At 36.8% G+C, this 14900-nt stretch overlaps 2 protein-coding genes across 7 annotated transcripts in view; one reads left to right on the plus strand and one right to left on the minus strand.

The window, feature by feature from the left end:
- cfdp1.L (craniofacial development protein 1 L homeolog) overlaps positions 1-10177 on the minus strand; it is a 29653-nt gene extending 19476 nt beyond the window's left edge. For 2 of the 4 annotated variants that reach the window (XM_018257821.2, XM_018257819.2), the window contains exons 1-4: positions 10016-10177; positions 8047-8176; positions 4363-4594; positions 2963-3072 (exon numbers count right to left, since the gene is read on the minus strand). In XM_018257821.2, coding sequence (XP_018113310.1) covers positions 2963-3072; positions 4363-4594; positions 8047-8176; positions 10016-10076 — 533 coding nt within the window. In that variant the 5' untranslated portion in view covers positions 10077-10177. The remainder of the gene's footprint in view (positions 1-2962; positions 3073-4362; positions 4595-8046; positions 8177-10015) is intronic. The other 2 variants (XM_018257818.2, XM_018257817.2) reach the window with 2 other exon arrangements.
- Positions 10178-10665: 488 nt separating this feature from the next.
- LOC108714007 overlaps positions 10666-14900 on the plus strand; it is a 30329-nt gene continuing 26094 nt past the window's right edge. The window contains exons 1-5 of one of the 3 annotated variants that reach the window (XM_041590136.1): positions 10666-11060; positions 11416-11467; positions 11997-12020; positions 13234-13342; positions 13789-13847. In XM_041590136.1, the coding sequence (XP_041446070.1) occupies positions 11022-11060; positions 11416-11467; positions 11997-12020; positions 13234-13342; positions 13789-13847 (283 nt within the window). In that variant the 5' untranslated portion in view covers positions 10666-11021. The remainder of the gene's footprint in view (positions 11061-11415; positions 11468-11996; positions 12021-13233; positions 13343-13788; positions 13848-14900) is intronic. The other 2 variants (XM_041590137.1, XM_041590138.1) reach the window with 2 other exon arrangements.

Here is a 14900-nt window from a genome sequence, read left to right on the forward strand (position 1 = left end):
AAAAACATCAACATGACCTACAGGTAACTTTTCGATAGATGCCAGTATATGTCCTTGTCATAAATTTTACATCTGAAAAAACGATTCATTCTTTGAAAACTCTATTATTAAAAAATCTACCAGATATCCTCAGTTTTGAGAAAGATGCAACGTCAATGTTAGACAACTGCAGTTGTCACTTTTGGGGCTATGTAATAAGAGTAATGTGGTTTGAAAGCTTTCAAGCTTATGGAAAGTTCCCATTGGCTTAGATAAGATGACATTATCAATGGACTTTTACTTAAAGAATGTAAATTTATTTATATTTATTTTTTGGGGGGGGATAGGTTTGATTCCACCCAGGTGCAAGGAGTTTTTTTTGTTCCCTCTGAGCACTCCGATTTCCTTCAACGATTCAAAAACATACAGGCAATATAAAATCTTCCATTGTTTCGTGAATGTGATAAGGACTTGAAGGGGTTGTTCACCATGGAGTAAACTTTTAGGGGCACATTTACTATTGGTCGAATATCGAGGGTCGAAGTAGGCAAAAAAAACAAACTTTGAAATTCGAAGTTTTTTCATTTAATCCTTCACTCGAGCCAAGTTAATGTGCCCCTTAGTGTGATGTAACGAGTGATATTCTGATACAATTTGCAATTTGGTTTTTATTTTTAATTATTTGTGGTTTTTGAATTATTTAGCTTTTATTCAGCAGCTTACTTATTTGTGGTTTTTGAGTTATTTAGCTTTTATTCAGCAGCTTTCCAGTTATAGCAATCTGTTTGCTAGGGTCCAAATTACCCTAGCAACCATGCACAGATTTGAATGAGAGACTGGAATATGAATAGGGGAGGCCTGAATAGAAAGGAGTAATAAAAAGCAATAACAATACATTTGAAACCTTACAGAGCATTTGTTTTTTTTAGATGACTCAGTGACCCCATTTGAAAGCTGGAAAGAGTCAGAAGAAGGCAAATAATTAAAAACTATAAAAATAAATTATGAAGACCATTTGAAATGTTGCTTAAAACTGGCCATTCTATAATATACTAAAAGTTAACTTAAAGGGGTGGTTAAGTTAATGCCATGCGGCAGCGGATAGGCCCAACGCTGGCATTAGGTAAAATGCAATGTCTCCCATTTCTGTAGCAAAATAAACCACTCGACTGCGCCTGGCCAACGCATTGATTCCAGATGCAGGAACACTCAGTGTAAAAACTGAAGATTTTGCATTTTCGCACTCAAATCCGTGTGCAGGCACACGTGGAGTAAGAAATATCATAAACCCTAGATATGTCCTAAGTAACAGAATAGACAAAAAGTATGTTCAGCACAAGTCCTATTCATTGAACAGATGTTTGGGATACACTGCCCCTTTAAGCATATAATAATTCTTTAAAGGGTTTGTTTACTTTTGAGATAACTTTCCGTATGATGTAGAGAGTGACATTGTAAGACAATTTGTAATTGGTTTTAATTTTTTATTATTTAAGATTTTTGAGTTATTTAGCTTTTCATTCAGCAGCTCTTCAGTTTGCATTTTAAGCATTCTGGTAGCTAGGGACCAAATTACCATAGCAACCATGCACTGATGTGAATAAGAGGCTGGAATATAAATAGGAGAGGCTTGAATAGAAAGATGAGGAATAAAAAGTAGAAATAATGTAGCATAACAGAGCATTTGTTTTTTAGTAGGGGCCAGAAACGCCCATTTGAAAGCAGCAAAGAGTGAGAACAAAAAGGCAAATAGCTATAAAACAAAAAAAGATAATGAAGACCAATTGAAAAGCTTCTAGAATTGGCCATTCTATAACATAATAAAAGTTACCTTAAAGGAGAACCACCCCTTTAAATAAAAGAATAAAAAAAAACACTTTCTCTCTAATAATAAAACAGTATCTTGTACTTAAAGGAAAACTATACCCCCAAAATGAATACTTAAGCAACAGATAGTTTATATCAAATTGAATGACATATTAAAGAATCTTACCAAACGAATATATATTTAAGTAAATATTGCCCTTTTACATCTCTTGCCTTGAACCACCATTTCATGACTATCTGTGCTGCCTCAGAGATCAGCTGACCAGAAATACTATAACAGTAACAGTAAGAAGTGAGGAAGCAAAAGGCAGAACTGTTAATTGGCTCATGTGACCTTACATGTGGTTTGTATGTGTGCATAGTGAATCTTACGATCTCAGGGGGCGGCTCTTATTTTTTAAAATGGCAATTTTCTATTTATGATTACCCAATGGCACATACTACTAAAAAAGTATATTATTATGATAATGGTTCATTTACATGAAGCAGGGTTTTACACATGAGCTGTTTTACTCAGTATCTTTTAATAGAGACCTACATTGTTTGGGGGGGGGGGTATAGTTTTCCTTTAATGGTAACTGAACTGCATAAATCCATTTTGGTGGCAAAACAATCCTATTGAGTTTGCTTTGTTTTTAAATATATGCATGGTGATCCAAAATGATAGAAAACCCCTTGTCCAAAAAAAACAGATAATAGATCCTATAATGTACTAATACAGGTATGGGAAACAAGTTATTCAGAAAGACCTGAGTTACGGAATGGCCGTCTACCATAGACATTATAATGAAATAATACAAATTTTTTAAAATGATTTCCTTTTACTCTGTAATAATAAAACAGGAGGAAAACCACCTTATTGGGCTTGCTTAATGTTTTAATGCTTTTCTAGAACACTTAAGGTTTGAAGATCAAAATTACAGAAAGATCCGGTATCTGGAAAATCCCAGGTCCCAAGCATTTTGGATAACCGTTCCCATACCTGTATTAATTAAGCTAGTCTGGGATCCATTGGAGTGGCCTAGTCAGTCAGCGACGAACTCTGGCAAATGCACCAAGCACACATCTTCTCCTGTGCTTGGAGATTCTATGGACAACAGCACCAATGCAGTATTTAATGCATTAGTAAAGCCATTCTAAAGAGTTTTGCTCTTACCTTACTTCTTCACCTGCAAAATCATATACTTTAGTTATGGTCATTTTTGAATCCTCTTGCTTTTCTGTCTCCTTATTTTGTACTTGCACCTCAGGTTTTTCTACTGGTGTCTTCAAAGAAAAAAAAAATATATTTATTAAAATATCCAGTTTCAAAAGCATGAATCCACATGAATTTTACCACTAGTAAATATTACCTTGTTAATAATATTAAATGAGCTTATTTGTACTTATCGAAAAGTTTCATATCCTTACCTCAATCAAATAAAGAAGGTTGGGAGGGGGAGGAGGGTTGCCCTTCAATAATTCCCAACCTCACTATACCTAATCTCACTACAGACACCTTTTTGAAATGTTAATTAAGTTAATTTTATAGGAGCACACCAACTGTATCTCTGAGGCAATGTATTATATTGTGAGTATAGTGTGTGTAAGCATAATTCTGGAATTATTAAAAGGTAAACCCAGATACGTGCACAGCCTGATACCTGGGATCAAACAAAACTGGGGACCCTTCGTAAATATTGCTGTATGCAAACTTGGATAATGTTTTCAAATTGTAAATAAACAACTTTTTTTACAGAATTATTTTACTTTTCTTATTATATAAGCAATGACAATAGGGAGGATAAATGATTTTACTTTATACCACACATTTAAAGCTCATCCTTGTTATTAATTTAGTCTCAAAGATTTCAATGTGTATGTGTATGGCCAGCTTTACCAAAATAATGTTAGATGTTAGTATTAACCTACACAACACCTACTCTGGTTTCCAGTACATTTATGACAACAATGCACATTTCATAATGATACACAAATGTAGAGATAACTTCTAAAGACTGCTGGGCAAATTGATCAAGGATCGAATTGAAAATTAGAATTTCGAATACTCAAGTTTTTATATGGCCAAAACGGTCAAATTCGACTAGGGAGTTATTAAAATTCAATTTTTAATAACTTTTTTTTTTTTTTTTTAGAAAAAACTTCTAATTCGATTTTTGAGATTTAGCATACTCTGGCACTTTAAGAACTCGAATTAGACTATTCGCCACCTAAAACCTGCCAAATTGCTGTTTTAGTCAATGGGAGACGTCCTGGGATCCATTAGGATTTGTTTGCAGCATTCCTAACATTGGAGTTTTTTTTCGGAGAAAAATGCAAATTGAGTTTTTAAAACTCAAATAGAATTCAATTCGAGTTTTTGGGTCGATCCTACTTCATCTGAGTTTTGAAAATTTGATTTTTTTTTAAAATAAATTTCAGTTGAGTTCATGGGAGTTTTAAAAAAAAAATCCCATGAATTTGAAATTCAACCCTTTATAAATCTAGGAACAATATGAAGGGGATATATAAAACTTTTAGTACAGCTGATTTCCAAGAGCACAGCATTGACATTACCTGGTTATTCACAGAACTTGATGGCAGAGGCTGTTGCTTGGGTTTCTGTCCAACATCAGAAAGGAAACTCGACCAAAGATCTTCTTCTCTTTTTTTTTTAGCCTCTTCCAACTTTTTTTGTTTTATTTCTGAAAAGATGTCATCTTCTTTTTCACCAGTGGCAGTGTCCTGGCTCTCACTGTTTTCCCCAACCTCCTGTGAGCCAAGGACTAGGACTCCTTTCTTTCGCTTCCTTGGAAAGTAAACAAAACATGTTACAATAATAGAAGTAGTACTGAACATGAATCTTAGCACAGCTAAATCTAGAAGCTTATAAAATGATAAAGTTATGAGATTTCTTTAAACCCATATTTTGGAAAGCTCGGAAAAAAACAAATTTTTTCTACTCTGACAAATTGAAACAACTCAAAAACTCAAATCGAAATGCGATTTGAATTTAAAAAACTTAATTTGAGGTTTTTTCTCAGAAAAATGTCAGGAAGACTGCAATCACCACAAAATTGATCCCTGGACCTCTCCCATTGATTTATACAGTAATTCTGCAGGTTTTAGGTGGCGAATAGTCTAATTTGAGTTCTTAAAGGGCCAGAGTATGATGAATCACAAAATTCGAATTAAAACTCTAATTTGGATAAATCACAAATAGAGAGTCCTGACCAAAAAGATTTTCAGAAAATTCTAATTTTCACTTCAACCCTTAAATGGGAACTATCATGAAAATGAAATAGAAGCGTCCTGAAGTAAGAAATTTCTAAGTTTATATTCACTATCCCTCTCTCATCATCTGTTTCTCTTCATTCAGTCTTCATGCAGAGCTCACTCAAATAACTGATTCTAGTACAAACAAAATCACTGCCTTTTGAACAAATTCTGCACGTAGAGAGCTCTAATACATCTTCTAGGCAAAATGAGCCTATAAAATAATGAAGAGTAACAGATGCTGAGAGAGGAATAGTGAAGATAAACTTGATTATTTCAGAAACAGTACAGAACCTTTAATTGATCGTATTTGGACAGTTACTTATTTCAGTATGATGAAGCGAATATTAAATTTTTAATTTTCACAATAACTCCCCTTTAATAAATCTGCCCCTTAATGTATAGTGATCTAAAATACAGAAAGAGCCTACATTGTTCTCCCCAGGCTCTTTGCCGGGCGCATCGCCCCCACATTTTCCCCTGGAATTTAACTCAACCTCAAACTAACAAGTAGTGCATCCCTTAGTGCAGTGTTTTTTTCCCCATACATTTTAGGTCTGATCCCCCATTTTAAAGGAGCATGGGCAATATCAGTTCAATGATTAAAGGAGAAGGAAAGTTACAGAGACCTATACAGCCAATAAATTAGCCACAATAGTGCAAGCTATAACACTATATTTATTTTGCAGAATGCTTTACCATACCTGAGTAAACATCTCTAGAAGTTTGTTTAGGATAGCAGCTGCCATATTAGCTTGGCGTGACATCACTACCTGCCTGAGTCTCTCCCTGCTCACTCATAGCTCTGGGCTCAGATTACAGCAGGAAGGGGAAGAGGAGCAGAGCAAACTGAGCATGCTCAAGCCCGTGCCCTGGAGGTTTAAGCTGAAATCAGGAAGTCTGATACAGAAGCCCATGTATACACAATAGAAGGAAAGAAATGCTGTGTTTCTTTTGACAGAGGACTCGGAGCAGCATTAATTTAAAGGGTTTACTGGAGTATTTATATAGACCTAAAAAAAGCTTACTTCGTTTCAGCCTTTCCTTCTCCTTTAAGACGAGCTAAACAGGGAAACTGAAGCAACTCCATAAAGCAAACATGGATTAGCTTCAGTTTTCTGGTCATGTTTAACTCTGGATCAACTAGCAGTTAGACAGGTTAAAATAGTTGAAAGGTTGAACTTGATGGACATGTTTCTTTTTTCAACCTACCTTACTATGTTACACTCAATACAAGACTTATGCATTGCACAAATAATGAACAAGAGCATATGGCCCCTTTAGGATCCAAGATTTGTCCAGGGCAACCTATACCTAATAGAAAACATGATTGTATGCATCTATAGTAATAAGTCAAATCAACTGGACTTGCTGTATTTTTCTTTTTCCTTGAAGGCGTTTCGCTAGTCATCCAACTGGCTTTCTCAATTCAGAATTTCCTGTACTGCTTGATAAGAGTCAGAGAGGAAAAGCTGTAAATAGAGTTTTACAGGAAACCAACCCACATGGACCAATACCTGCTATTTTAATCCCACCATCCATTGGGTTATCAGAACACTACAGTAGAGTGCAGATATGATCTCCACCAGCACAGAGGCTCCGGCAAAAGAGTTGAAACATCTCAAAGGGGGATTCATGTATCCAGTGCAGGTATCCAGATTAGGCCTTTTTTAAAATTGGGAGAAGGAGAAAAAAAAACTCCAAAACAAGTTGGAAAGCAGGACAGACAAAAGAACTTGGTCCTTCCATATATTTCTGGGGTGTCTGAAAGCACTAGTTCATCCAAAAGACCCAATACCAAAGCATAAGTAGAGTAATATTGTGTATGCAGTGAAGTGCAGCGAGGAATGCTCGGACTTATATGTGGGAGAAACCAAACAACCGTTACAAAAACCAGCTACTCTAGTCAGACCTCAGCAGTATACCTACTGTACAACTAAAGGAAAAAGGACACACAATTTAAGACTGCCAAGTTAACATTCTGAACAGGGAGGAGGATTGATTCTAAAGAGGGGTCAAAGAAGCCATTTATGTGAAAACTGAAAAATCTAGTTTGAACAGAGGCTGTGGTTTTAGCACCTCTCCCTGGATGGTTTAATAACACCTCATAGCTCCAATAATGCTAATACATCAACCACCTTGCCTCCACGAGGTCTCTGACCCCAATGCTCATTTTACTAAAAAGATTATGCTGATTGGAGCAATATACCAGGGTGTGTATGTATGTATGTATGTATGTATGTATGTGTGTATATATATTACTTACTGAGATGTTCTTTTCCTGGCCATCCTCCCAGTCAACATGTAGAAAAATACTAATGACTGGAGGTAGCAGAGGGGAATACCCATCAGTATTTTTTTTTATATGTTGACGGAGGTTGGCCAGGAAAAATACAGCAAGCCGAGTTGATGTGACTTTTCTTACTGTACTGTAGCTCTACTGGTTTAGGACATATTTTTATTTACTGCAGATAAGTTGTGGTCAAACCCAGTTCTATGAAGAGGGAGGTCATAAGTGACAAATAAAATGCGATTATTATTTTATAAGAGCAGGTTATTTTTCTTGCAATCCCACGCAATGGCCTATTTGTGTGTTACATTGCTCATAATTGGAGACTCTATTCTTCTCTGTAGGGACTGTACATGCATAAACACATTGATATGTCAAAAGCAGATAACACACAAAATGCAGTGTTTTATTTTAGTCCAGTGTTTCATCTGTGTCCAGTGTTTCAGAGTGGTTCCATGGGTAGAGTCCCCTTAGAGAAAAAGGGGTCTGTTAACTCCTGCGTCCCTGTGCAGTGTGCTACACACAAACTCTAAGATACAAGCCCATGTTTAGAGCACCTAACAGGTGTAATGCATGTTAGAAAAACTTTTTTTGCAGAACACGTCTTGCTATTGATTTTACAATACAGATTAGTTCCCCTTGAATAAATGTTTACAGTACTCATTAAAGCAGTTTATGATCAGAGAGCACAATACCTTGCTGGGTAGTTTTTGGACCTTTTTTTGTTGGATTTAACATCACTAGACTTTTTTGATCCCTCTTCATCTTCATCATCACCACTCTCTTTTACCAGATCATTGATGTCATCTTCACTGTATTCTCCTCCTTTAACAGAAATACGATATTAAAAAAAAGCATATTTGGAAAACAGTGCTAGCATAGTTGACATTTTCATCTTCACAAATGTAATAAAACCACTTGCCATTTAGAATGGGATTTTACCAGAAAATAACACACTTACTAATCAAAGAAAGTAAAGAAACTGTGGTCAACACTTTACTTTTGGACTTTGCTAGTATGCCCCAAGCAGACATAATTCAACCCAAGGTTCCTGTGGGTAACAAATATACCAGCACACCACAAGTGCACAGTGTGAAATAAACCTTAAAACAGATTGCAATAACTCTTCATTTTTTCACTTGTTTGTATTTTATGAATTACTCTTAATCTAAATTAAACCTGCTAATATGCCCCAGGTGCAGAACCCCAGCAGCCAATTTCATACACATGATCTGGGCCTGCCCTGTAATTAATACCTACTGGTCGCAGTTAATGTCAGCCCTAGCAACCATCCCAGACTTTCCGTAGGTACTGTCTCCAACAGTGTGTATACTGGGGGTAGTCGATCACCAGTAAGGTAAATTGGTGGGGGCAGGCCCTGGTGCGGGGCGTGCAGACGGGCCCGCCCCCACCCTCGTCTGCGTGATGTATCTCTGCACCTGCAGCCGACTCCAGTCGGCTGCAGCGCGCACGATCTTCCGGGGGGGCCCTGCGGGGTTGCGGGCCCTGGCCCATTTGCACCCCCTGCTCCCCCGGTAGTTACGCCCCTGTCGATCACTTAGTACCTACCAATCATGCAAGATTGAGATTAAGGGCATTATTGTATTATGCAACTCAATCAGGGACATGATACGGGAATGAAGGTGCCCCCTTGCAAATAAATATTTTAGCTGCTAGAACATCCTGTAAGTAAGGAGTAAAGAATAAGATGCAATGTGAAACACAAATGTAATAATGTGTATTGTTTTGTTCATGTTTATAAAATAAAGAACTACCTATAAAAAAATGTAACCTGCTAAATGCCAATTGATCCACAGGAAGGCAAAACTCTCCATCCTCCATCACAAATGGATCTGTTCCGACCTGCTCATTAATCTCTAGACTTCACATTAATTATAACAAACCAGGATCTTATAATAATTTAACAAACAAGAGCTACAGAATATAAACTGGATCAGAGGGCTCTGCTCACAAGTTTTCTGCAGAACTGAGCCCTTTCATACCTTTTACCACTTTCATAATCTTCTTTGCCCTCTCCCAATTCACAAATATGCCTTGTGAGCACTAAAAACCATAAGGCACTGCAACAGCTGACTGGCATCACTTGTTAGAGCCATGGGAATTATTCACAACTATCCCCAGGTCCTTTTCCATCAATGACATGCCTAACCAAAGCTAAACAGGTATATAATGCATGTGTCTATATCCCAGGTGCATTACTTTACATTTTTTTTAACATTTTATTATACCCAAACTCAGAAAACGGTTTGCTTTTCCCATGGTCCTAAAACTCAGCTTCAACAGCCAGGCTGCAAAGTTATAGTGGTTACAAAAAAAAAAGGGATTATTAGTGGAGAGAGAGGCAACAATTCTTGAAACAGTATATGCCTTTAAAGCCTGCTCTTGTAACCTCTCCCACATGAAGAGAAAATAATCGTGCGTGTGTGATAGGAAACGTGCAGACAATATGGCAGCCACTACGGCTTAAATATTATAAACCATAATGTTTTCTAGTGTAACAACGACACTGCATTATTTGCAGCTTTCTGACAAAGCACAACGAGGGTTCTGAAACGATCCAGCAGCCCGAGGCTCCCCCAGGTTGATCGCCAACAAAAATCCGACGTGCAATTCTAAAATAACACGTAATAGTCTGTAACTTGCCTGATGGTACATAGTCCTCATCCTCTGAGGACGAATATTCTTCCGAGTCACAGTCAGACATAACTAGAACAGGCACAGAACAGATTGTTGTGTTCAAATCCCAATGGCGCAAGCGCGAACATCCCACGCCTCTCCACGCATGCGTGCCTACAGCTCTTCCGCGATTTATAAATTAGAAGTCCCAGCATTCCACGATGCGTATCTTGGCAGCCGTATAGTATGGCGCCTTGCATGGAAAATACATAGCTTTTCGACTTCTTGTTTTCCAATCACGCCGTGTCTCTTATTCGCGTAAACACTTGTGTATGTTAATCACAGCCGCAAGTGCGCTTAATATGATGGCAGAGGATATTCTAGTGTAAATCCCTTTAGAAAACAAACACGTTAAACACTACAGGCGCAATTGCTAACGGTGCTGTGCAGTAACTTTTGTAAGTAATTTCTGGTGATTATTAAGTTTTATTGCATTTGCTAAGCCAAAATATTCAAACCGTGATTCTGCTACTGATCACACTCAAGGCCAGATTTACATAGCGGGCGCCCCTAGGCCCACTGCCGTTCGTCGCCCGTAGGGTTGCCACCTGGCTGGTATTTTACCGGCCTGGCTGGTAAAAATGATGGTTGATCCAAATGTTATTAATAGGGAAAAAAGATAAATATATAGGAAGGCCGGTATTTTTTTTCCAGAAAAGGTGCCAACCCTACCCGTGCCCCCCTTTTATTCATGCTTTTTTTTTCATAATCGGAACCGGAGCAATGTGGATTGGGCATGGGAAATCTACCAAATGATTGTATCTTCTGCGCACCCCCAGTGTTTTTGATCCAATGTGGGTGTGGTTGGGCAGTATGCGCCCCCTAAAATCCTATGACCCTAGGCCTGGGCCTAGATGGCCTTTCCACAAACCCGGGCCTGATTACACTAAGGGGCACATTTACTATGGGTCGAAGTGAATTTTCGAATTAAAAAACATTGAATTTTGAAGTATTTTTTGGGTGCTGCTGAAATATGTTGACGTATGGATCGGACCTGAGCAGACAAAAAGCGGTGAGGATTGTGTAGTGCTACTTTGTGTGTTTGTGAGTAGTTCGCAACAAGAGACATGTTCCAAAATAAGGTTTGGAAACAGTTAATGATTAATTAGAGTGTAAATGCCCCTTGAAAGTTGCTCAAAGATGCTTGTTATATTGTCATTGTTAACCTTAATCTTAAAGGGTTCACCATTATAATGAAGGTACAAGTTTATCTAAAATGGACTAGCTAAAAAGAGATAGGGGTTTAAGGTATAGGATGAGATCAGGATGTTGCAGTGTCCCACCTGTGAAAGGGCCGTTGAACAAATGTAGTGTGCTGTTTGTGGCCTCCGATTAAACACAAGCAGCTTTTACACCTTTCTTTGCAGTTGTGCCTTCATTTGCCTTTGCACATAGACCGTCACAAAATGGTCGTTCAAGGTAAGAGATGTAAAACAGCAACATTTACTTCTATATATATTCTAGTTTGGTAACAGTCTTTAATATGCCACTTAATATAATATAAACGGTTGCTTAAGTATTCCTTTAAAGGGTAAAGTTTCCTTTAAATCTTAAACACACATAGCTCTGATAACCTTTAAACTTTCTTGTACATTATTCCCAAGAGCTGATGATGTTACAGTAACACCTCCCGAGTAGTCCTTCCAGCTAGATAACAGTTACATTCAAATCCGTTGATGATGTCACAATTAAATTTTCCAAGTAGTCCTTTCAGCTAGATAACAGTTACATGCAAATCTGTTGATGATGTCACAATTAAATTTCCCAAGTAGTCCTTTCAGCTAGATAACAGTTAAATTGAGTTGATGATGTCATAATGATGTTTCCCAAGTTGTCCGTTTCACACAGCCTAGGCAACTAATCAAACTCAGTTTGATGATAAGTAGCATCATGGCTTTATTGAAAGTTGTGAACTTTTTATTCATTCTATCATTTTTTTTAACTGAAGCTTTTTCAACGGAATCACCAAAAGGTAATTAACATATATATATATATATATATATCCATAAATGTTAAATTAAGTAATGCAAGTATAGTTTAAAAATATTTATATAGAGGACAGCTAATAAGTGATAGTTTTTTGTTCTGAAAGATTTGTGTAATCTTAATGTTACAGGGCAACCCTTTCGAAATAAAAAAATAACAAAAGTGGTATAAAGGTGATACCTTTATTGACTAACGAAATTATATTAGTTAGCCACTTTTGTTATTTTTTTATTTCAAAACGGTTGCCCTGTAACATTTTTACTGGCTAACATGGTACAGCAACTTTACCTGTAATCTTTAAAGAAACATAATAGATTTGCACAGGACAGAGGAATATTTTATATGAATAAATACAACATTTTTTAAATTTTGGTGTTACTATTAGTAACCAGCACACTCCTAGCTAGGGGAACTAACAACTTTGAGAAAGGCATTCCTTAATATATTTTGACATCCTGGCTTATAGTATGTCTTTTTTTTATGGGGTTGAATGCATTTTTTGTGGAAAAAATATAAGGAGGTAGCTAATATTTCAATGTGGTGCCTAATTTGCTAATTTATAAGGACCAAAACACAGCAATGATTAGCTAGGCTTAATGATTTATTTGAAATCGATAAAAACTTCTGTAACAAATCTGTGCCGAGTATAGAAGCAGATTTTATATAACTAAATATGAAGATTTTAATCATAAAAAAAATCATATTGCATTGGGAGTAACAGAAATACTTCTATAAAAGTGCTTGTTTACCTAGGCAAACATTTTTAAAGGAGAAGGAAAGGCCTATTTACTTGTGGGTACCAAAAGTTAGGCACCCTTCTACTTTCTTAAAATTTCCTGAGGCAGACGCATGCGCCGCAGGCAAACAGCCTGTTATAGTTTAGCTTTTCGCTCTACTGCGCATGCGCACCCATGCAAAGAAAAAGGAGCATCGGCCCAGGGTGTCAGTCACTTGAGGGTGCCCGACTTTTGGCACCCCCAAGTAAATACCGACTTTCCTTCTCCTTTAAGTTTTCTTTTATATATGAAATATAATTTTAAGAATTATCTGAATATTGTAAAGTACTGTCTGTTACTAAGAAGATTACTAAGAAGATGAACACTGACCATAGTTCTTATATTGCAGGGATTGTTATTCCTACAAATTAAAAATTCATATGTAAAATAGATCTAAAATTAATTGTCTTCTTCTTTGTGAAGGTTTTTGGAGTGCAGCAGTAAAGAAAGAAGTTTCTGAATTAAGAAGAATAGCTGTTTCTAGCCTTGTCTGCATTATATTAATAATACTGCTTAGCATCGTTATTATATGGTGAGTCCTAGCATTTTTGTGGTTGAAAAATACTTGTTTCCCTAGTTTGAAAATACTTGTTTCTCTCAATATCCTTCTATCTTGACCCCTCACCCAAATCGCAGTACCCCCTGCATTTCCACTGAATTGCCTGTCTAGTTTATTTAGACGAAATACTTTATGAAATCATTAACATGATTACAGACTCAGGGGCTAAGGTAAACATTTTACAGTTCCCCTTTTAACATCCACATCAGTGGCTTGAAATTTAGCACACTTTACTATATGTTGTTCCCCAGTCCCCTCTTTTGGGCAGGCCTTGGTATGTTCTTGTACTCTGGTCACATAAGTTGCACCAGGGATAAGAGTACCAAGACTTCCATTTTTTTTATTTTTGTTTAATGTTCTATGAAGTGTAAATATATAAATATGTAAATTAAAACTTTTTCTTTTCTTTTCATCAATAGGTTAAAATTGAAGATAAAAAAGAAGATCAATGATAACATGTTAAAAACCTCTTCAAAAGGTAATTCATTGAAATTATAGTTATTGCAAAAGGAAATGTATTTTCCTTTGTGCATGTTTGGTATATTCACCCTTTAGATGTTTGCACAAATACCAATGTGGGCTTAAAGGCAGTAGGCACAGCCCTTTAGTGTAATGATACATGGGAGATTTGCTACATTTCACTAACTCACCAATTTATTACTCCCAAGGGCTGGGACAAAAATGCTGCAAATCTCCTTTCTATTCAAAGTGAATTACTAAGAAAAACAAATAATTAAAAAATACAGTTCTGCACATTTCCAAGCACTTCTGACTTCTCTATATTAATGTATTTTTTAACACATCAAAAGCATAAACATGCAGCATGTTGCATTGAAAAACACACACTAGATTATGATTGTACTAAACACATCTGACGGCTCTTTGATACCACCAGGCAAGATAAAATGCATTCAAATCATGTGCTTAGGTGTACACAAATGTGTGTCTTATCGTATGTCAAATACATAGTCTAATGATTTTTCCCCATTTAAAGTGCAGACCCCTCAAATGGTGGAAACAATAGTAATTTAAAAAAAATATCTGTCATGTACTCTAGCCCCTGTAGTGATGTGGAGTTCCTGTTGTGTTCAGCCAGGTTGGGACATATGCATCTTATTTTCCACATAGTTTAGTTTGTAGATCCCTAAGATTACACTAAGCTCAAATAAAAGAGTCTACTGATTTGTGACTCTTAGGGTGGTGTCAGACAGGGAGATTAATCGCCCAGTGACAAATCTCATCTGAGGGCAACTTATCTCCCCGTATTGCCTTCCCGTCGGCAAGAATACGAATCACTGGCGGGAAAGATTCAAATTTCCAAAGTCACCCAAAGGAAATTTGTCACAGGGTGACTAATCTCCCAGTCGGCCACCACTCTTAATTGTCTGCTTCCCAGACAAAGGCAGGGTTTTCCCAAGCATTTGGGAAGATTTTGTGTGTAAACAAGAAAATATGCAAAACATTTAGAAATAAGGATATATTTAAATAGTACACTAAGGGGGTTATTTATCAAAGGTCAAATTTTAGAGCT

The sequence above is a fragment of the Xenopus laevis genome, chromosome 4L (assembly GCF_017654675.1).
Source record: "Xenopus laevis strain J_2021 chromosome 4L, Xenopus_laevis_v10.1, whole genome shotgun sequence".
Taxonomy (NCBI): Eukaryota; Metazoa; Chordata; class Amphibia; order Anura; family Pipidae; genus Xenopus; species Xenopus laevis.